The 24,644-nt window shown below is 38.0% G+C and overlaps 2 protein-coding genes across 3 annotated transcripts; both read right to left on the bottom strand.

Annotated features, from left to right (window-relative positions):
* Positions 1-926: 926 nt before the first annotated feature.
* On the bottom strand, positions 927-2,030 carry LOC117337838. The gene has a single exon (XM_033898964.1). It carries the CDS (start codon positions 2,028-2,030, stop codon positions 927-929), a length of 1,104 nt encoding a protein of 367 aa, XP_033754855.1.
* An 8,028-nt stretch (positions 2,031-10,058) lies between these two features.
* Positions 10,059-14,366, bottom strand: LOC117337619. Of its 2 annotated transcripts, XM_033898684.1 has the most exons (3): positions 14,285-14,366; positions 12,012-12,071; positions 10,059-11,366 (listed from the first exon to the last, which is right to left on the bottom strand). In XM_033898684.1, exons 2-3 carry the CDS (start codon positions 12,012-12,014, stop codon positions 10,167-10,169), a joined length of 1,203 nt encoding a protein of 400 aa, XP_033754575.1. In that variant the 5' UTR covers positions 12,015-12,071; positions 14,285-14,366; the 3' UTR covers positions 10,059-10,166. The 2 variants fall into 2 exon arrangements, with proteins under 2 accessions (XP_033754575.1, XP_033754576.1); XM_033898685.1 differs by lacking the exon at positions 14,285-14,366 and having other exon boundaries at positions 12,012-12,113.
* Positions 14,367-24,644: the final 10,278 nt, after the last annotated feature.

Here is a 24,644-nt window from a genome sequence, read left to right as displayed (position 1 = left end):
CAGATAATGACGAAACTGTTGGGCAAAAGTTATTACAGCTAAGAGTTCACGTTTCGTTACACAATAGCGACGCTGTGACTTGGTGAGTGATTTACTAGCGAATATTATGGGGCGCTCAACATCTTTCCCTGCACGAGATGACCACTGCATCTGACTAAGTGTTGCTCCGATTCCCTTATCTGAAGCATCAGTATCTAGGATATACAATCCATCATCGCTGGGATATGCCATTACCTCATCCCCTGTCAATGCAGCTTTTAAATCTTGATACGAATTTTCACATTCATCACTCCAAACGAATTCCTGTCCGGCCTCCAACAGGCGATTCATTGGACTAGCTTTGTTAGAAAATCCCTTAATGAACCGTCGATAATATGAACACAAACCAAGGAATGAACGAATATCTGTCTGGGACTTTGGTGTTGGCCAGTTCTTTATTGCTTCTATCTTTTTGGGATCAGGTTTAACACCCTCCCCCGTAACTATATGTCCTAAAAATTTCACTTCCGTCTGAAATAGGTGACACTTACTCGGCTTAAGTTTCAATCCCGCACTACCAAGTTTTGTAAAAACCTGGCCAAGTCGATCAAAGTGTGAATCAACACTATCACTGAAAATGATAATATCATCCAAATATATCAGTAATGTGTGAAACTGTAGCCCTCGAAGTATAAGCTCAATACCTCGTTGACAGGTGGCAGGGGCATTGCATAACCCAAATGGCATCTTTTGATATTCAAACAATCCCCTTTTTGTCACAAATGCTGTTTTAGGTCTATCTTCGGGAGCCACCGGAAACTGCCAGTAACCCGATTGTAAATCCAAACTGGAAAATACACAAGCCTTACTTAAACTATCCAAACAATCGTCCATTCTTGGTAGAGGGTAGGCATCTTTTCTGGTCAGCTCATGTAATCTACGATAATCTACACAAGGACGAGTGGTACCATCAGACTTTCGGACATAAACCATAGGGCTGGCCCAGGGGGATTTGGATTCCTTAATAAACCCTGTTTTAATTGCTTCTCTAAGATTATCTCCTCGTCTTTAGCAAAGGCCATAGGAGGTCGCCGAGGGGCTTGTTTCACAGGGGCAGCTGTACCAGTGTCAATTTTGTGTTCCACTACATTAGTAAATCCCAAGTCCTCAGATGAACTGGCGAATACAGACACATGATTCTTTAACAGTCTCTTAAGTTTCAGTATGTGGTCTGCTGTCAAGGTCACACTAGATTCGTCACATAACTTTTGTACACCTTCTGGCCAGGTCTCTGTACTGGACACATTGTTCACCTGTCTATTGAACTGAGCATTGTCGCAAGGGTCTAACGGTCTAAAGTCAACAATTTCCTGAACACTAGCTATTGACTGTCCGGAATGTATGATAATATCCTCATCCGATAAATTCATCACCGGGATAGGAATATTATCCCCAGGGGTCACAAGGGCATGCCCTATAAGTAAACCATCATTATCTTTTAGTAATGGTCCCACAACACACGGTTTCAAAAATGTTAGACTAGAATCTACCTGTCCATAAAGAACACGCTCACAGTTTGCTGGTATAATAGTCTCTGTAACACATGAAACCCTTGACACACCAAAGGGAGCTCGGTGAATGAAAGTTTCATATTTCTTTCCATTTAACCGTAGACCAGTATCAGTTCCACACATATATTGATTATTATATAAGAAATCTAGTCCTAGAAGCCCATCCTCTCGAATGTCTGTAACATACATGTCCCACTCGAATTTGGTGTTTTTCAATATGAATTTGAAAGTAGCTATCCCCTCTACAGATAGGAGACCATCATTGGCTACTTCTAGTTTTAGCCTAGGATCTGACTTATTAAGTTCCGGTCTAAATTCCATGGGAATACTATAGTAAAATCCAACAGACATGAGTGTCACTGCTGCACCTGTATCAACGACAAAATTACCTTTGACACCATAAAAATTCATAGGTAAAAACATGGTAACACCATCACGAATGTGTCTTATTGTCTCACAAGCTAACTTGTTCTCTTTCATGACCGAGGCAGGGCCGTTTGTCTCGGTCAATCCTAGTTTTCCACCTGTGGTGCTTCTGAAGACCCGTCCTTCTTACGAGGACACTCCCTTGCGAAGTGACCCATCTCATGACAATTGTAACACTCAACTTCTGCCATGTTGCGTTTTTGCTTAGGACGATTGTTTTTCTGAGCTTTGTCTCTGTCTGACTTAATCTCCTCAACAACACTTGTTATCTTATCCAATTTAGATGTCATACATGCCATGATTGAATCACTGACCATGTTAAGTTCCTCTACAGTAACAAACCGACTTTCACCATTGTTACCGTTCCCGACAGACCTAACTTTTCCCTTACTGGATATTTCATCCTGCAGACTTCTATATGTCTCCAGGTCTTGCCGTGCTTCCTCTATAGTTTTGGGATTTTTCATTCCCACAGCCACTGCCATTTGTTGATCACTTAGGCCTTTAAGGAAGTACCTCAAATTAATTGTCTCGCGAGTGCGTTCATCTGCTGTGGGGAAACTCTTGAGGACCAGACGCTTAATATCGGACACATACTCTGCCAGTTTTTCCCGGTCACGTAATTTTCTCCCCTCCAACTCACCCAAGTATGAAGCTAAGGTCCTCTGGTCTTTAAACCGTACCTCGAGGGCATTCAACAACTGCTGGAAAGAAGCTGTAGACTCGGGTCCGAGTTGAGTGAAAGCGTATTCCGCTGCAATACCACGAAGTGAATTAGTAAGTCGGAACAACTTTTCATCCTCTCCCCAGTGGCAGGCCCCTGCCATTGAAAGAAATGGTTGAATAAATCCTTCCCAAGAGGACTGTCCATCAAACATACTTGGAGCAGGCATTGGCACAGAATATCGCTGATATAATTGTGGACTTGATGCCTGTGACCTTGGTTGAAACCCATGGTTACCTTGTAATGGACGCGATAATGAAGGGTTAAACATAGGATGTTGGCCATTAGGAGGTCTCCGTCCGCCACCAAAACCTGGGCTTATGAACATACCTGGGTTTGGTGGAGATCTCACATGAGGACCATCCAAGTCAACAACTGGGCGTGTATGGAGCCTTGAGAGTTCGTCCCTCAAGTGTTGAATTTCATCATCCTTTTCCTCAATTCGTTTCTTTGCTCGAATTTCAACTCTATCTTTTTCCCTCTCCGCATCCTCGGCAAGACGTTGTAGCCGATCACCCTGATGCTTAACATCATCTGCATTTAAGAGTGCATGCTGTAGTTCTTCCTTCAAACGAATTATTTCCTCCATTCCCTGTGGTGATGGGGTACCTCCATCTGTCCGAATGACAACCTCTTCGTCCTCAGACATTCTGTCATCCATATCTTCCATTAAAAACTTAATTAATGGATGTAGGTGAAACTGCTTGATTCACACACAAAAACAACAAAATTAATCAACTTAATTTGACAGCTCGTGGAGTGGTTCCAAGACTGGGCAATTATGGGACACCTGTCCAATTTTCACAAATGAATAACAATGCTCACATTCAAAATACTCACTGATGTTCACGTATTTTATAACAACATTATTTCCAGAATTATCAAATCCATAAACAGGAACCAGCTTAGCTTCCTCCGTCATAGTGAAATGCAAATGATAAGGTGAGGGCTAAACCTCCAGAGATGGTTTTGCTTTAACACGATGTAATCCAGTCATAAACAAGGCACATGTATAAGTTTAAATCCCACTTCTGACACCAATTTGTTGCGTTTCTGCTAACTCTTTATTTCTTCTGACACCACACCGTTACGTTAATCGATGAAATTCAAAACAAAACATACACAGGTATGTAAAATTCCTTCAGTTTTATTAAGATATGACTTTCATTCAAAGTATTTGCCAATCAAGATATATCAAATTCCAATCCAATATGTACTCCAGGAGTAGAACGTATAAATTCACAAATAATTCACAAAGTAAATAAGAAAGCCTGAAGTTGAATAAATTCCAGCAGTATCTAAATAAAATCCACTCCAATTCCTTTTAGAAGTAACCAAGATGAAGAAAATAATTGCACAATAAAAGGTTCTGTAAAGTTCCTAATTACATATCACTAAACTATGACTCAAAACCATAAACTAAACTACTCTACACATTTCTATACTTTCTATCTAAAACTAAGATAATAAAATCCAAAGTCTCTCTGTTAATAAGACCAACTCCAAACACTAGCCCTAAAAACTCTCTAAAACTAACTCCTTGTTCCAGACTCACTCTGAAAACTCCTCTAACCACTCGATGTCCAAAAAGCCCCTACTCTAAGTTAACAGCCCTTTATATATGGCCAGCAAACTATTCTTGACCAGTGACATCACTTACTTAACCCCACTACCCTACACAATAGATGCTAAACTTAAACACCAACACAGTCTAATAAAAGAATGACATCATGGTCAAGTTCTAAATATACAACCTCTAGGAACCGACTATAAACAGATCATAACCTCATACCTATTTATACCTCAGCATGCATATCTATTTTAAGGCAGTCCACCCAATGACCACATACCTATTTATACCACAGCCTGGGAAGCTATTTTAAGGCAGTCCACCCAATGACCACATACCTATTTATATACCAGAGCTGAGAATCTATTTCAATGTAGCCCCGCCCCCTGGATGATCGCATACCTATTTATAAACCAGTCCTCCAGACTGACCAGGCGGCAATGCATATACCAGTCCTGGAGACTGACCACGAGTCTATTTATAAACCACCCATACGGACCTAACCCAGCCTCTGATAATATATACACACCAGCCTCTGAGAATGACCACCAAGGTACAATATATCATCCCCAGAAGGGACTGACAACTATTCACATCTAACATACTTAAGACCTAATAATTACACTACAGGCTTAAACAACCTCGACTGGTGTTAACTCTATCAATTACTACTTTAAACCTTATCTCTGATCTTCACAGTCGCCAAGGCTAATTAGAGGCCAATTCCCTACTACCACTAAACTGACCATCTACAATTAACCACTTACTCACCTTAAAAATAAGAAACCAAGAAAAATCCAAATAAATGAAAATGAGAACCTCACATAGGTCTCAAAATGTAATATGCATAATAGGCACCAAGGGGAACCTACATATGAAATTTGAGAAAGATTCCTTCAGTACTTTCTCAGAAATAGCGATAACAAACTTCAATTGTCAAAATCCAAGATGGCTGCCTGTCGGCCATGTTGTTTTCCGATAGGTCTCAAAATGCAATATGCATAACTAGGCACCAAGGGAATCCTACATATGAAATTTGAGAAAGATCCCTTCAGTACCTTCTCAGAAATAGCGATAACAAACTTCAATTGTCAAAATCCAAGATGGCTGCCTGTCGGCCATGTTGTTTTCTGATTGGTCTCAAAATGGAATATGCATAACTAGGCACCAAGGGGAATCTAAATATGAAATTTGAGAAAGATTCCTTCAGTACATTCTCAGAAATAGCGATAACAAACTTCAATTGTCAAAATCCAAGATGGCTACCTGTCGGCCATGTTGTTTTCCGATAGGTCTCAAAATGTAATATGCATAACTAGGCACCAAGGGAAACATACATATGAAATTTGAGAAAGATCCCTTCAGTACTTTCTCAGAAATAGCAATAACAAACTTCAATTGTCAAAATCCAAGATGGCTGCCTGTCGGCCATGTTGTTTTCCGATTGGTCTCAAAATGCAATATGCATAACTAGGCACCAAGGGGAATCTACAAATGAAATTTGAGAAAGATCCCTTTAGTACTTTCTAAGAAATAGCGATAACAAACTTCAATTGTCAAAATCCAAGATGGCTGCCTGTCGGCCATGTTGTTTTCCGATTGGTCTCAAAATGCAATATGCATAACTAGGCACCAAGGGGAGCCTACATATGAAATTTCAGAAAGATCCCTTCAGTACTTTCTCAGAAATAGCGATAACAAACTTCAATTGTCAAAATCCAAGATGGCTGCCTGTCGGCCATGTTGTTTTCCTATTGGTCTCAAAATGCAATATGCATAACTAGACACCAAGGGGAGCCTACATATGAAATTTGAGAAAGATCCCTTCAGTACTTTCTCAGAAATAGCGATAACAAACTTCAATTGTCAAAATCCAAGATGGCTGCCTGTCGGCCATGTTGTTTTCCGATTGGTCTCAAAATGCAATATGCATAACTAGACACCAAGGGGAACCCACATATGAAATTTGAGAAAGATCCCTTCAGTACTTTCTGAGGATTAGCGATAACAAGAATTGTTTACGGACGGACGGACGGACGACGGACCTCGGACGCAGGGCGATTTGAATAGCCCACCATCTGATGATGGTGGGCTAAAAATCGAGCAAAAATGCCTAAATTTGTTTCAGCTCCTTCATATAGAACATACAGACTTGATATTTGGCACAACCATAGAACGTAAGAGTGGCTACAAAAGAAGTTATTTTTCACTGACCTTGAATAATCAAAAAAAAAAAATTAAACAAAAGTTCTTTTGAATCAGGTTCTTGATTCGTTCGTTTTTCCCTTAAACAATCAATGCATGTTGTAGTTCATTGGCGGGGCTCACTTTTCTCCGCGATATGTTATCAGAAAATATGTCAAGGTCAAGGTCTAAGCGCGAGGTCAAATCAAGGTCCAAAATTCAAAATGAGTTAATTTTTTGACTGCATTGCAAAGTGCATTAATAATAAAGACGAACGGTGCAAGTTTTATGGTCGTGCGATAAAAAATGTTTGTTTTCCCGCCAAAATTCAAAGTTTCCCCAAAATGCACTTAATTACCCTCTGCTCCAAAATCGTTACATACACAGATATTATATTTGGCACAGTGATAACATGTACGGATGCCTACAAACTTGATTGCTTTTCAATGACCTTGACCTTCGTTCAAGGTCACAGAGGTCAAATGATCAAAAATCGAAAATTTCAAATTCTCTTTCAAACGGTTAATTTTTATTAAGAAAACGTTTGTTTGAAGATTTTTGCAACGTTTCCAGGTCAAAACGTCAACTTTGTCTCAGAAAAAATACATAGGAAAACATTTAACTGCCAAAATTAACTATTATCCTACAATTACACTTGAAATGTTTTTCCTCCAATACTCTGACACCAACAGACATGATAATTGGCACATATAAAGCATTAATGACTGGCTACAAAAGGTATGCACATATTTGACTTTGTCCTTCGAAGTTCAAGGTCACAGAGAGGGTTGAAAGTCAATTGATCGGTTAAAGAAGGGAAACGAAGAGAAAACGAAGAGAAATCGTAGGTAAAACGTACAAAAGCGTTCGTCAGAACGAGAGCACGTCTGCAATCATTTTCTAGTTGGAAATCCCGTGTTTTGATCTTGATCAAATCTAGTTTTGTTTGTTGTTCTGTCTATTTGTCAGCCAATGTCTTCATCCACTTGTGAAGTAGCCATCTTGGATTTTTTTTTATGAAAAGTGTTTCTCTCACTTTTTTCATATCTGTGTACATATTCTCAACATACCGAGCAAATACTCTTGTGTTTTTGTTAATTATCTAAAGAAAGTCGAAAATCGGCAATTCAACCATAGGCTAATTCAACCCAAGATTTGAAAATGTTCCACCACTTACATGTTGATGATTTTTTCCTCTCATCAATAGCATATTACGTACTGTTTAATAGGATAAAAATAAAAGGGTATATTCTCTAAAAAAAACACAGTTTTTGTGTCTAAAATGTTATCATCAAAAATGGCATTTTTGAGATTGTTTCTTCCATAAAACAGCCAAATGGCGCGATGGAAACATGGTTTTTTGTCACAATCATGCCATGAATGTATTCTTTACGGTGACCATCATTTGATTAGATTTTCATTAATATTTTACATAACATGCACATTTTATCAACACTTAGACAGCTTCTGAAAGGTACAACTTTGAGGAGCCATAAAAAACAAACCAAGTGACCTAAATCTTTATACTTTATAGATTTGTGACCACAACGGCATGGGCAATGCACCACCAACAGGAAATTTGAATCAGAGAAGGGGCCATTTTGGAAACAGGCCCTTTTACTTTTTTTCGTTTCCGTACTATAAATACATTGCATCACCACACACTCACACTTACACCTGCCCTGCAGGTAGAGCGTACGAATTTTACCTGCTGCCCCATTGCATGATCGTAAGAGGCGACTAAATTTGGGATCTTATCTTTTCTCTTCTTTCTGAACAACTTTCTTCTTCCTAATGTCTCCCTTGACAATGCCTCACTTTTTGCCTTTAGTTGAGCGTTCGCCCCTGTGAGGAAGGCTTTGGGTTCTGTCCCCTATCCGAGACATACCATTTTTTTTAAACTCTTAGTTGCTACTCCTGCTAAGCGCTGAGCATATTTGGAGTTGGACGACTAGTTCGCCCGTTGTCAGTATAATGTGACTGGGTGGGGTGTGCTGCTGGGTGTCTTCGCAAGTATGCTTCAGTGAGGTAGCACTCTAAATCGGCAAAAGTTCCGGCCTATCACAAAGAGACTTAACACGAACATACCACAGCCTCCCAAAACACACATACGCACTCACCACACGCATGCATGTCGCACGCACGGGAGGCCGTCCTTAAATGACCTTAGCTGTTAATAGGACGTTAAACAAAATAAACCAAACCAAACCCAATCACACTTACACATGTATCATTTCTGTACTATATATGTTTCTTTTCTTATTTTCAATTTTTAAATTTTAAACACATTTTTAATACATAAATACACACACAAAAACACATATCACCAACAAAATATCCTCCTCCTCCTCCTCCTCATCATCATCTTCATCTTCATCATCATCATCATCATCATCTTTTCGTCATACTACTAATAATAATAATCATCATCATCATCTTCAATTAATCTACAACAATAAGTACATAGAAAACCATACATATATACACCCTCACTCACACATACATACATATGTATTCAGATTCCTGGTAGCCTGATCAATCCTGTCGAGGGCTCAGTTTCCGTGTTGGTCAAATCAACTCTAGCCACGTCAACTGAGTCATTGGCACGATTACCCACGCTCCACTCTGATAAATACCAGTTACATCTAGCATATACAAAAAACAAACATACATACACATTCAAAACAATCTCATGCATCATCATCATTATCATCATCCGCATTTTTAAGCAACATAGTTTTTTCAGTAATAAATTATTAGACTTGTTTTTTTTTAATATAACAGGGAAGAAAATAAAGTTATCAGAAATATAACTTTGAGATGATTTCTTTTTTCTCTTTTTGATCCTAAGACTAAAACGTTTAAAACAATATAACGGAAAATATGTAAACCAAAATTATAGAATTTGGATGTGCGAATAGTGTAAATTACATAATGTAAATAAAAGAACAACAAAAATATAGCAGTAGAGCTAATACTGAAATTAGCTGGTATGTATTGCATATAATGCACAAAATAACCACGCCATTCTGCCAAATGTCTGTGCCTCCCTTTATGCCATACCATGTAAAATTATTCAAAGCCGCCATGTTCATGTCAAGGCCAAAACATAATAATTGTTCATATGTACGTAAAATGAAATCCGGTCAAACAAATGCTCCTATTTTGTGCTATAGATACTTGTGAGCATAACGGCAAGGCTATTTTGGGGGTTTGATTATCTGTGTAACTGGCGATTACTCCCTGCTATATCTTACCGTTACAGCTCCACAAAAGAAACTTTTAGCATCTATAGCAAATAATTTTGAGGAACTACATATAGCAGACAAAGCTTTTGGTATAATACATGACTCGATTTGCATAAATTTTGAGATATTAATTCGTTTTTAAAATTCCTCATTATTTTCCTATATAGATGACCATTAATTATGCACCGATGGCAAGCGTGTCATCAGAGATGACCACATGTGAAATTTACACTAATAATGATTTACATAAATATGATAAGTGATTGCAATGAAATCATGGATAAACATTTTCACTTGCGATTGTTCTTCATAAATAATGCAATATAATGATCTGAAATCATTGACTGACAAATACATTCGATACGGTGTTTTTTATTTTTCTCCTTTTTCTTTTTTTTTCTTTCTTTTTTTCTGTTTCTTTTTTTCTCTCTTTTTTTTAATGCTTCCTTTGTTACCCGCCTACGTTAATTTAGTTTTAATCGAGTAGGTGCAAGCATGTTGCCCGGATATACATCTTCCAGCGTGTTTCGTGAACAAGGAAATATGTCAAGCTTCCCCGTGCAATATAGGTTGTCAGAGGTACCCCTAACATATGCCGATATCATACTGAATCCACTGTCTGTGATTACCAGTAGATCACACTTGGTTAGAGTGTAAAAGTCCACCATACTCGTCATAAAGGCGTCACACCCGACCTCACTGAAGTCTATGTTCCCTAATCGGCCCGACATGGTTATGACGTCATATCCATGGAGATATTTAATGCCAGCATCACGAACATATTGTTGGTCTGATGCTAGGTAAATATCATATTTTGAACTGTCCAAGTTCGATAAAAACTTCCAAATCCTTGTAAAATCTGCATTACGATTATCCCCGGCACGTGCATGAGAACATGCTAAAAGTCCGTGCTTTCTTCTTTTTTCAATGTCGGCGAATTTGTCTAAAACTATTTTACCGGGCTTGAAAAGGTAGTGATATAATTCGGAATATATATCAGCATACTGGAGTTTTGTGATCCATGGAAAATCATCTGTGATATTCGGTCGCAACCTAAAGTCCTGCGTCATATCCCAATTCATCCGTATCAGTGTGACGTCATTACGAAAAACATTGTCAAGATGATTAGTTTTAACAGCACTGACCCTGAGATGGTATGAGTTGTTGTCAATCAAATTCATGAATTGAGCAGTTATAGGTATTATAGACTCGTTTAGCTTCCAGTCATATTTGTGAGGTTCAAGGTAGTTGTCAAGCGCACACGGTTTGTCATGTCTGATTTTAAAATGGCGACGCGATATGATTGCTAAGCCAAATGTACTCAGTATGCCGGATAATCTGTCTGCCAATCCGCCACACATCCCAGCATATTTTATGCTACAGTCGTACACTATATACCCACTCAGAGGGCGATTCTCCGGGAACATAATTTGTCCTCCATTCACATTAGCCGACTTTGAATCTTCTTTTGCCGAATCTATTTTGATCACCAAATTGTTTTGAGGAATCCCAGCTTTTTTGTCATGGAATGAAGTTCTTTGAAACGGAGTTATATTGTTTGTCTTTAAGAACATATTAACACTTCTCGAGATGTTTAGTAGAACTACCACAACGATAATGAGGATTATAATATTAAATATCCGCAACATCCATTGTCGAAGAAACTAAATAAAAAAAAACAAATTAAACTACAAAGCATATTCTTAACCAAAAATTATCATTATTTTCTCAATCTAATTAAAATTTAGATGATCCTTCACACTACGTTACATGAACATCTAACAACATCCCATGAGGGGTCATGTTCTGATGACCTTTGAGATGTGTTTATTTCACTTTCAGGGCGAATTGTCAATTTGTCTTGGAAGCAAACGATTTCGCCACAGCATGCATCTGAAGCAAACCATTTCGGCACATGTATATAGCTATATCCTATGTAGGACGAAATGACTTGAAACAAATTGACATATAATTCAATGTGTGTACTCTAGTCATGCCAATTCGGACATATGAAATTCACTTCCAAGATTCTGGAAGAAGTCATTTGATTGGCGAATCCAAAAGGTCACCTCGACGTGACCCCTCATGGGATGTTGTTAGATGTATATGTAACGTAGTGTGAATGACCATCTAGATTTTAATTAGATTGTTATTTTCTATGCATATGTCAGATAAGAAAGAATATCAAATTATGCAAAATAAATGAGATATCTAGGAAAATAAATCTTGTTTTAAGGTAGCAGTCATTGAATATTTTCCCGAAACGTTCCCTGTGTTATCATGCCCCTTTGTCACTCGATCAAACTTACCATGATTATTGTTTAGGCTTTTGTGCGATGTGGTCGTAACAGCGTAGCACTTGTTCTTATCTTAAAAAAAACGTACACTGTTTAATCAAAATGATAATTGATGAACGAATAATTAAATACAGAGAGAAATAAAGAGAAATAGCAAATAAAAGTCTCGGAAAAAATTAATGCTATTCAACGAGCAGAATAAGGAACAAAAGTCTCAGAAAGCTAGTCAACAAGCAAAATAACAAACAAAGGTCTCAGAAGGCTATTCAACTAGCAAAATAACAAACAAAAGTCTCGGAATGATATTCAACAAGCAAAATAACAAACAAAAGTCTAAGAAGGCTATTCAACAAGCAAAATAACAAACAAAAGTCTCAGAAAGCTATTAAACAAGCAAAATAACAAACAAAAGTCTCAGAAGGCTATTCAACAAGCAAAATAAGGAACAAAAGTCACAGAAGGCTATTCAACAAGCAGAATAACAAACAAAAGTCTCAAAAGGCTATTCAACAGGCAAAATAACAAACAAAAGTCTCAGAAGGCTATTCAACAAGCAAAATAACAAACAAAAGTCTCAGAAGGCTATTCAACAAGCAGAATTAGGAACAAAAGTCCCAAATGGCTATTAAACAAGCAAAATAACAAACAAAAGTCTAAGAAGGCTATTCAACAAGCAGAATAACAAACAAACGTCTCAGAAAGCTACTCAACAAGCAAACTAACAAACAAAAGTCTCTGAAGGCTATTAAACAAGCAAAATAAGGAACAAAAATCTGAAGGCTATTCAACAAGCAAAATAACAAATAAAAGTCTTTGAAGGCTATTAAACAAGGAAATTAAAAAAGTCTCGGGAACCATTCAAAATCATCTTTACACATTTTGCTTTTAGTATATGTACATTTACTATATATTCAAACCAATAACATCACTTTTCATAGAAATAGTGCTAGATTGTTCATAATTTGAACATTGTAAATTAAGATTCAGCAGACGGTCTCATTTGAGAGCGGTTGGATTATTCAGAAAGTAGTGAGCCATATATGTTTTTATCTAATACCAGTGGATTTCTTCATTTTGACATTTAACCAAATAGTGAAATTCGTCCCCGAGACCATTAAAACATACATTCCACTGGCAAAAATACAATAAATATATATATGTACACAGGTATAGTCAAACCAGAATGACCTGTCGCGTTGGCCTTTTCGTGGACTATTCAAAGTGGGTAGTCCATTTGTGCACAGGTGTGTTAACAAAGCATATTGATTAGGAATACTACTGTGTCCAGCAGGGTGCTGTTTTGGACCATTCGTTTTTGTTACAATTTTATATTGACAACACAGGGAATGATTTTTTTTTTTTTTTTGATGCATGGTTTAAACATATTCAAGTAACTATGTTCACATGCGAACTGTTTTGTCACTAAATCTAAACCAGTATACATACAAATGATGCAGCTGATGATTAAGGTTTGTTACATTATAAACAACTAACATATATACTTATATATACAAAGCACATATTTCCCCTAAATTACTATAGACTCGTCTGTAATCAATATGCTAATTAAAGTTCAACACGACGGGTTATTCTTGCCGGGACTATAGTTACTTGTGTTTTGCTTATTGCAAGCTTTTTTTCTTTTGTTTGTCAAAAATGTTCTCATGTAACACATTTTCATGTGTGTGAGTGAACAATAAAAAAACTTGAAACTTGATAACTAAAATGCACTGTGTTGACAAAGCGCGATAGACGATAATGTAATGACGTAATTCTTATTGTGTGTAAAATAGAACATTACCCTTCTCTGAAAATAGATAGATCGAAACGAGGATAATACAATATAATACAATCGGGTAGGCGTGTATGTGACACAGCAACACACCCTGGTCTCACGATTTAGCTATACGGGTAAAACATGTGTATGTCACTCTATAAATAGAGAATCCTTCCTCACTTGCCATTATCATTATCAGTAAACTCACCTGATATCAACCACTGTGTACTCCATACCCTTATGTTTCCAATGCCAAAAGTTTCCCATTTAACCCCTAACAGTGTAATAATTAACATTCCACATAATTCAGTTATATAATATCATAGCTACTGTTGAAGTGGGGGGAAACCACTTAACATTTATCAAATGTCAAGTGCTTTCCCGCTACAACAGTTGTTGAGATTTATTTCATAATCTATGTACATGGGTACATACACATTCTGGCTTCTACATATTAAAATTAGCTTGTGATAGGTCAAGGGAACAAGTCAATGACAAAGACACTCACCTGTAATTTAGCATTAGCTGTGCTTAACTGTTCCCCGAGTACATACGAGTACTACACGCACTCTTGCAAATTAGACTTGAGGTGTACGCCACTGCACGGGTTAGATGCAATATATACATGTACGTATATATATGCTACTACGGCAGCCCGTATGGTCACTTCAGCATTTTTAGCCCACTACCTGTATGATGGACTTTTCAAATTGCCTCGTAATCGCGATATCTTGAAAAGTACTGGAATGATTTTTCCCAAACTTCACATGTAGGTTTCTCTTGCTCTGTAGTTGTGACCATTTGATTTTAAGTCTGATCGCGTATATAAATGGCCGACAGGCAGCCATCTTTGATTTTGACAGTTGAAATGTCTTGAGAATCGCTTGAAGGATTTTTCTCAAACATCATACGTACCCTTTGGTCCCTAGTTTTACACATTTGATTTTGAGTCGGATCCAGAAAACAAAATATCCGCCAGGCGGCCATCTTTGATTTTAACAGTTGAAGTAAAAAAGTTAAAATCGCTATTTCTTGAGAAGTACTGGAAAGATTTTTCCCAAACTTAATATGTAGGTTTCCCATGACCCATAATTATATTCATTTGATTTTGAATATGAAAGAAAATAAAATGGCTGACCGTTGAAGTTTAGTTTTTTGCTTTTTGTTTTGTTTGTTTTGTTGTTGTTTTGTTTTTCTATATTTCACAGAAAATTCTTCTTAAGATCTCAAAATATTTCATATGTAGGTTTTCCTTGATTGAATCTTTAAAGTGGAACATACCACCAATAAAGATCACTCAATAGTGAGATCCCATTTTGATCTCTTGCACAGATTTGAATGGAGTGGTCTAGCTCCAAATGTACAGTAAAGGAGTTACTCCCCTTCATTGTAATTCTTTTTTTATAAATAACATGAAACTGAACATACAATGTTCCTCCTTAAACTCCAAACCACTGTACAATACTAAAAAAAAATGCACTGAGCTCCAGGATGACCTAAACAATATGTGCAACTGGACCGATACATGGCTTCTTAAAATGCACCCAGACAAATGTAAGCACATGAGAATAGGTAAAGGAATAACAAAGGATCAAGATCACCAAGATGTCACATACAACCTTAAAGGAAACCCACTTCAAACAACAACACAGGAAAAAGATATTGGCGTTATAATAGATTCTGATCTCTCATTTGAAGCCCACATCAGCGAAAAAGTTAAAAAAAGCAAATTCCATGTTTCCTCTCCTAAGAAGAACATTCCAATTTATGGATACAAAAAACATTTGTTCCTCTTTACAAATGCCTTGTACGTTCCCACCTTGATTATGCTAGCCCAGTATGGTATGCATACCGAAGCAAACATATACATATGATAGAGGGCGTCCAACGCAGGGTGTCTTCCGAGTGTCTTCCGAGGATGAAAAACCTCAGCTACAGCGAAAGATTGGAAAAACTTAAACTTCCAACACTGTCCTATCGACGAGTTAGAGGAGATATGATTGAGTTATACAAAATACTCAATGGTACATACAACAAGGAATGTTGTAATACCGTGGTGTTATGGGAAGACGCGTCACAGAGACACAGCGGAAGAGGAAACTCTAAGAAAATCAACCGAAGCGAGTAACATCAGCACCTAGGAAAAGTACTTTCTCAATAAGTAAACTATTGGAACAGTCTACCTGAAATAATCGTATCCGCGCCCAGTATAAACGCTTTCAAAAACGCTTCGGACAATCACTGGAAAAAAAAAATCTTCTATAGCTATACAGCTGAAATAACCATATAAAACATAATGTAATATACTGGACTGAAATTCAATCTTAATGTATTTTTGTGCATGTTTTTGATATGTGTTATGCATATATGTATATTAATATCGGGATTTTTTTTTTGAGTCTGGTATTAAGGACTATAAAATGTCCTGAACCAGAAATAAACTTATCTTATCTTATCTTATCTCAAATACACCGACACGAAAACATATATATATTGGGAAATCCATGTCTCTTACATCAAAGTGTATTATATATACAAAGCGAAAGTAGGAAATCCAACCCGTACAAATAATGATGTCGTTAAAACTGTAATACAGTACGAGTATATATATATATGTATCAATGACTGTCAGTAGACAGTTCATAGGAGAGCCAATGTGTACAGGGACAATGTCTGTCTGTCGATCGTGTTTATTTACAACAGGACAATAGCAAAAACAAGACAATGGTATTTGTTGTAAACCTTTTAAACGTCTTATTCCAAAAGTAGTTATAATCGGCCTACCCGAGAAAAACCAACTATTAGACGGTTTTGATATTCAAGAGACAATGTCCGGAATAATCATACGACAACAAACGTGACAAAGACATATTCCGACAACATCCATAGTGTACAAAGCAAAAGTAGGAAAGCCGAATTTTCGGACTGGATACATAGGAATCTAGCCCGAGTTTCCTCTGACCCTGTCACCATGTCTGGTGTAGAGGCAGAGCGCACTACTATATGAAAACGTGGAATTATCCGACACCGTTTGGTGTCGGGCCGAATTTGGTGCAAATACAATAAAATCGGGTGTGACATAACACCTACCTTACATATGTAGATAAATTAGATATCTATTTACCCCAGAACACCCATTTAGTCCCATCTAGGTGTTTTATTCTGTCCGTATAGACCCTCGCAGTGGTCATTTTAATGTCAGGAGAGCATGAATGAGCATCTTGGATTGCCATTCATACACGTGTGCAAAAAGACTTTTAGGTTGTTTAGGGGTAGATGGCTTTAAGATTGCAACGAAGAAAGAAGCGTTATATCGTAGGCAAGTATGGACTAGGGCAAACGGGAATGCAAAGTAACAACAAATATTACGTTAGAATAAATATAAATTAGAATGATATATAAGCATAAGGAATTAAAAATAGCCGGTAAGAATAAGAAATTAGGAATTGGACTGAAATATAAGCATTAGGAATGCAGAATAGCAAACAAGGATAAAAAAAAAAGAATAAACAGTTCGCATTTTGACCCTGTCGGCGTTCCATACAAGTTACCGGTTTACTTTTCAAGGTTCTGCTTGAGTGAGGTTTCCACAGGGAAGATGCATTTATGCAATACTAGGTTCAATACTAGATCTATACCGGTAGCAGATGTTTTGCACCCCGCTCATATTGATTTTACGAGTCGTATAAACGATTATTTATATGAAAGCACAAAATGTTTTGATTCAAATTTCAAGTTTTATTCAAAACTTCAGGCCATTGCCACATCAGTATAACAGAGCAAAAATACAGCAGAGATTCAATGCAGAATAATTTAAAGAGAACGAATCCCTTATGACATACAACATACAATACACAATTATATAAGATCAAAACATATTCAAGCAGTTCTTAACTTATTTGATTCGAAAATTTATTTACCTAATGCACATAGTTCATTAATACTTTGCTAATTTAGAAGCTGGATAATCTTAAAAGCTAAAGCATTCTTCCAGTAATATTTTTTTTATATTCAACTCTAAGAGTCTGAAATTTGCTACAAATTAGTAAAAGTGATATTCATCTTCCACATCAAAGGAGTTACATTCGAAATGTTTCTGTATCTTTCTGTCTCAATATCCAGTGAATGAGCTGAAATACGTTATTAAATAAGACATATTCTATATTTGACAGACTTGAAATTCCAAGTGTTGTAAAATGTAAAGTTGTGACCACGGCGAACAAATATCTTCATTGCTTCCATGTGTCCGTCTGCCCTGCAGGTAGGGCGTAAGAATTGTACCTGCTGCCCCCATTGCATGATCGTAAGAGGCGACTGAATTTGGGATCTTATCTTTTTTTCTTTCTGAACAACTTTCTTCTTCCTAATGTGTCCCTTGACAATGCCTCACTTTTGGCCTTTTGATCAGCGTTCGCCGCTGTGAGGAAGGCTTTGGGTTCTGTCCCCCTAGCCGAGACATACCAGAGTCTTTAAAAATGGTAGTTGCTGCTCCTGCTTAGCGCTCAGCATATTAGGAGTGGGACGACTGGTTCGCCCGTTGTCAGTATAATGTGACCGGGTGGGGTGTCCTGCTGGGTGTCTTCGGCAGTATGCTTCAGTGAGGTAGCACTATAAATCGGCAAATGTTCCGGCCTATCACAAGGAGACTGAACACGAACATACCGCAGCCTCCAAAAACACACATACGCACTCACCACACGCATACATGTCGCACACACAGGAGGCCATCCTTAAATGACCTTAGCTGTTAATAGGACGTTAAACAAAATAAACCAAACCAAACCAAACCATGTGTCCGTTATTGTTTTGAACTTGATGTTAATAAGACAGGTCAGTGGTAATCCGCTATAATAGCTATATATAAATATGTAAACACTCGCAAATCGCGTTACTTCCGCCGGAAAAGGTATACGCGAGTAAAAGTGAGAGTCATGGTGAGTATATGCATGATCCAAGTACTCGGTTGTTTCGAGAACGACGTTTAATTGAAAATGTCACCTGTGCATTTTGCTGTAAAATCACCCTTTTTCTAACGGGAAATTGCTATTTTTGTTTCTTTGGCTTATTCTTTAATGTTTAACTCACCTTAGCCAAGCAACCGCCTCACCACCCTCTACCCGTCACTTCTCCTAATGCAAAATGGTCGCTGCAGCCGGAAATTGAGTAACACAGTACCTGAAACCAACCGTTTTCTTGGGATTCCGGAGAGATGCTAACTACGGTAGCCCGTACTAATCATACCTAATTTGTTTTGGCGGGACAATTCAAAATTTCTTACCGCTATCATATAATATTTAATGTTACATATTCATTTTTATCAACAATTCCACATATATTTCAAACATACCAAATTCTTTTCTATTTGTACTTAATGAATTGAAAATTTGTCAATTTCTTCTATGGATCTTCCGAACCTGACATTATCCAGACGTTCTTTCAAAAGTACATGGTAACATTTATGGAATATAATTATCATAGTACTCACTTTACTCATCATCAGATTCCTCGTTATCTGGCAACGGAAAAAAAAACGTACGAAAAGTAAGTACATTTTGCTATTAAATATTTCCTTGTGTACCATTTGATTAATGCTGCGTTTCGGCATGAACAAAAGTCGGACAGCAGATAATCTTACACCATTTACTCAGAGCTTACTAATAGGTATCAGGCTTCAAACATCAAAGAACATGATAAGGGCCACAATCCTGGAAATAACATTAAAGGCCAACAATGTAGAGGACGGAGACAAGGCAGTGTATTAATGGAATACGTCCAGGACCCACAAAAACGGTCACAGACACTGAGGAACAGGCGATTGGGTATTGTAAAACAGGTATATTTGTTATTCGACAGATGGGTTCTCATTTCAATTCGCTAGACCATGAGCAGTGATGGTCTTGCAAAAGAAACTGCAAGCATGATACTTCCTGCAAAGCTACTACAACCTCCTTGTAAAAAGATAGGATATTGTCCTTTTTAGCTGTCGCGAGCTTTTCCCTTCTCCGTGTATCCTGGAGCATGTCGGCAATATCTTCCGAACCCATATTCCTTATTTCATCGATGGAAGAGGTGATCATCTGAATTGGATCTGATTTGGTTTTCCTCTCCACCGAATGAAATAATGTACGGTCTTCGGGAAGAACAAAAACTGGAATGAGCTTTGTTCATTTCCCTTGGAATACAAATTGGAAAATGGAATAATTTGCAACCAACAATCTAAAGTATATTTAAGCATTGAACTGCTTTTAGTTGGAAGTTATGGGCTGATGAATGCCAACCGGACAAAGGCAAATTTAATGAAACGCGCTAGCGCTTTATGTTGAATTTGCCTTTTTCCAGTTGGCATTCATCAGCCAATAACATTCCAATGGACATCGCCAGTATTTCCTCCTCCTTGCTAGCTCCCCAGCCTCTGGTCCTCGTAGTGGCGAAGTATTTCCCCTCTTGGTCCCTATGATAACGGATCTCATGGTCCCTACTCTGGTGCACCGGAGGAGCTTGGGGCACCCCTAGGCCAGATGACGCAGCCATACGCCTTTGGCGCGACACACTCTCCCTATAGGCTGCCACCCGCTCAGTCACGGGCCTCAGGGGGATCAAAATCCTCCGGTGGGGACATATTTGTTGTTGGGTCCCGCCACTCCCTCTGTATCACTGACCAGGCCCTTGGCCTCCTGTAGGTTTACTTTGTGTCTCCTCACATAATGCCTGGTGAGCTGTTGCTTACAGTATTGCCCAAATGAGCACACCTGACACCGGTACTTGACCACTTCTTCTCTGTGCACCTCTACCCAATGGGTTCGCACCTGTTTGTATGTCTCATAAACCTTGTCTGAACATGCCTGGACCGGACATGGCATCCCTCCCTCTGTCCATCATACTCGCATATCGCTGTCCAGTTCCTCCCTCTCCTCCTTGTCTTCAAACAATTGGACAACATCCATCTTTGATGGCAAAGTGACAAAACTGTGTTACATACAATGACAAAATCCAATGTAATATTATGTATTTAATTAAGTATTTAGCTCTAACCAAAAGTTTTTTTTTATTCCGGTGTAAATATTTTCTTTGGTTTAATAATCCTTCCAGCCCTGGTCCTCAAAAGTGTAGTTACCTCCCCTGGACTATGGTACTCATACTCTCCTCCTCCCTCATAATCTGTACCTCCTCCTAATGGTTCCTTCTCATTCTGCTCTACATCACTTTGTAGCCATACATCTGGTGTTTTATTGCCTTGATAGGGTTTAGCATGGTCTACATGAATTGTTATTGGATTGTGACCTGGGGCTTTCTGAATCTGGTATGCTACTTCTAACAGTTTTTTAACTATTTTATAGGGTCCTGACCAACCAAGCCCAAGTTTGTTCTGTAGCCCTGGGGGGTACCATCTCCAGATATAATCCCCTTCCTTATACTGACGGGCCTTTAGACCTCTATCATAATAATTTTTCTGCCGAGATGCAGCTATTCCTAGATTTTCTCTAGCTGTCATAAAAGCCTCTCTCATTGCACTCTGGAGCCAGTCCACATGCAGGTTATGACACCGGACTTCAGCTTCCCCAGGGGGCATCCCTACTATTACATCTATGGGAAGATTTATCTCCCTTCCTAACATTAGGAGATTTGGGCTACACCCAATGCTAACAGGCGGAGTTGCTGTGTATGCTGTTAGAATATAAGGGAGATGATCGTCCCAATCGTTATAGTGGTCATTCACATACATAGATAGCATTTGTAAGAGGGTTCTAATCAGGCATTCAACTAGACCATCAGACTGCGGACGATAAGGGGTTGTTCTCGTTTTTTCTATTCCCAGCTTTTCACAAACTAGTTTGAATAATTCACTCTTAAATTCTCTACCCTGGTCTGAGTGTACTTGCTTTGATACCCCAATTCTACTGAATAATTCTGAACATAACTTGCCCGCAACCGTGAGGGCAGTATGGTCTCTTACTGGATATGCTTCCGCCCATTTGGTGAAATAGTCACCAGCTGTTTTCGAGTCATGTAACTGTAACAGGATTTGCCTTCTGATCTTCTCAGGTGCTACTACCCTATATATTTCATGATGAGTTAAGGTACTATCCCTGACACACAATACTCCCTCCCTAGTAGTGAGCCTATCCCATAGCTGGCAATATACCCTAACCTCATAGGGGTATGTATGCATGCTTCGTCTACTTGGGATGTGAGTAAGGTGAGCCTTAAGATTCTTAACCTGTCCTATATACTGGTCTTCGTCCTGCCATTCTCTGATCTGGTCTGTACCCCAACTATCTACCCAGTTACTTGTTGTAACCTGTTCATCCCTTTCTACGTCTACTGTATTCACTTCAACAGATGGGCAAACCATAAAGATTTGGAAGTTATGGACTCGTAACCTTCAAGTGAGCTTGGTTAAGTTATATAGTGGGGCTGCAGTGTAAATGTAAATATTAATCAATACTCATGCAAACAGCTCTACAAAATAATGATTACATACTATAATTAATGCTGACGCGGTTGTTATATCTGTTTCATTGATTTTTCACAAGCAATTTGGCCGTTAAGGATACTTGTACATTATTTTACGCAAAATATATACATTGTACATCATATTACTATTTATTCACCTGGCGTTCCCCCAGTGGCAATGTGGTCCAAGTATTTCTGTCGGTTGGCCTTACAATGGCCACTGAAGTTTACCAGCGTGGCATCCAGAACGCAACCACCCAACGCTGTATGCTTTCCGGGAACGTTCGCAGAGGAAAGATACCCAGACTGTCGGAGTTTGCGGCGCCATTGCAAAATGTCTTGACTCAGGTCAACCTCCTCGACTCGGGTCAACCTCTTCGACTCGGGTCAACCTCCTCGACTCGGGTCAACTTCCTCGACTCGGGTCAACTTCCTCGACTCGGGTCAACCTCCTCGACTCAGGTCAGCCTCCTTCGTGACTTCAGATACTTCTTTACTGATGAAGTTGTCTCGGATCTGATGTAAATATAATGTTTTATCGTTACATACATTGCTAATATACTTAACTGTTTTAGTTGCGGGAGTTGAATACGCTCGCGAAAACTGACTATTGGCTGAAGATGCAAACAGAGTTGGGAAGGTCCTTTGAGGAGGTTAGTGAGAATTTTCCAAGGGTAAACACTGTTTATTAGATCGTCATCATAACTCAATCGAGTTTTATTTAATTTGTTTTTCATGTATTATTTTGGTTATTTTTGTGTGGTTTTGTTGTGATTTGTATTTTTTCGGTGGATACCTTTTTATATAGCATTGTAATATCATTTAAGCTCTACCAGAGAAACCATTACCCGAGAGTGAACCCCAAACTTTGGCGGGCTCGTCAACTCTATTTCCTAAAACACAAAGGGGACCAGGGAAATGAGGTGTGGGTCGGCTGAAGTAGAGCTGGATGCCAACATTGGTACCATGCACGCTGTACTGGGTACAATGTGCCGGATTCTAAATTGTTAAAAAAAAATACTATTGCCCGGACCATCGTACTTTTAGAAAATAAATAAATGTCCTTGAATCATTCTACTTGTTTGTATTATATAAGGAACATGTTTGTAGTGTGTTTGCATGTAAAGTGTAGGTCTTGTCGCTATTTGCCGTATAAGAATGTCTATCATCGGATCGGTGATTAGTGTGACATAGTAAGAATTATGGGTAATAAAAGCACACGTTCACTCACATGTTGAGACCGCCATATTTGTGTTTGTCAGTCATGATGTTGTTAGATTTGCAACAATGATGTGACTATTTAAGGTAGCTGGCTCATCAATTTTGAAATAACTTACTTTTTTTCGTTTGTACTTTTTCATGTCCGTATGGATGCCTAGTGTCCATAAATGATGAAAAAACCATAGGTCATTGAGCTTATTTTTTCGCTAGCGCCAGTTAAAAAGCGTCTCCTTGACAACGACCCTGGCAAAAAATTGCACAGATATTTAGCATACTGGGATAACCAGTCGGTCATTAAAGACGAAGAAAAATGAATGGAATGATACTTTATTTTTTTTTCTGGTTGATACATTTTTGTATCCATATGTAATATACAGCAAAATAAAATATCAAATTAAACATGATAGGAAATAATGAAGGAATAACTAACTTTTCTCCGTTCATGTTTTTTTGCACCTTAATGGATCAATTGTATCAATAAATGAACAAAAAACCATAGGTCATTGAGCTTATTTTTTCGCTAGGCTTAGTTTAAAAAGTGTCTCCTTGATAACGGGCCCTAAAATACCAGAATAGATGTACAGCGAAATGAGATACATACTCGCTGACTAAACATAATCAAAAATAATGCAATAATAGCTAATTTGTTTTCATTGGTGTTTTTTTGTGCACCTATGGATGTCTTTTGTCAAAATATTAACAAAAACACATAGGTCATTGAGCTTATTTTGGTTCTAGACTTAGTTCAAAAATTATCTCCTTGACAACGATTTTCCAAAATATTTGTACAAGTATACATGTAATTAGCCTTATTATATGTCAATTTAAAAGTGATATAAAAAAGGGATATATAATTTGTTTCTAAAAGATTCGTAGAGGAGATTCAAATCTTCATGAAAATACAAATGGAAGGTATGTCAGTTGTCAAACAAAACAGAAAATGATATTTACTTCAGAAGCCATAGCAACATTATGCCTTAGCAACATTTTTGTAAAGTATTTGTAAAGGAACCAATTTTCTATGTTTAGTAACAGTGACCTTGACAAATGACCTTTAAACAAGAAAAGCAATCTCAATCAAGCACTTTTGGTAAGGAAGCACCTATGAAGTTTGAGTTTAATTCTACTTTTCAAACTTTCAAATGTTTTTTTCAAGCTCGAAATATGAAGTTTACTACATGGAAAATGGTAAA

The sequence above is a fragment of the Pecten maximus genome, chromosome 11, assembly GCF_902652985.1.
Source record: "Pecten maximus chromosome 11, xPecMax1.1, whole genome shotgun sequence".
NCBI lineage: Eukaryota > Metazoa > Mollusca > Bivalvia > Pectinida > Pectinidae > Pecten > Pecten maximus.
Note: the sequence above shows the minus strand (reverse complement) of the source record. Positions and strands in the feature narration are given on the sequence as shown.

Bases quoted from the DNA above. Each gene is read 5' to 3' on its own strand.
- LOC117337838 (XM_033898964.1), bottom strand. From the start codon at position 2,030: ATGAAAGAGAACAAGTTAGCTTGTGAGACAATAAGACACATTCGTGAT.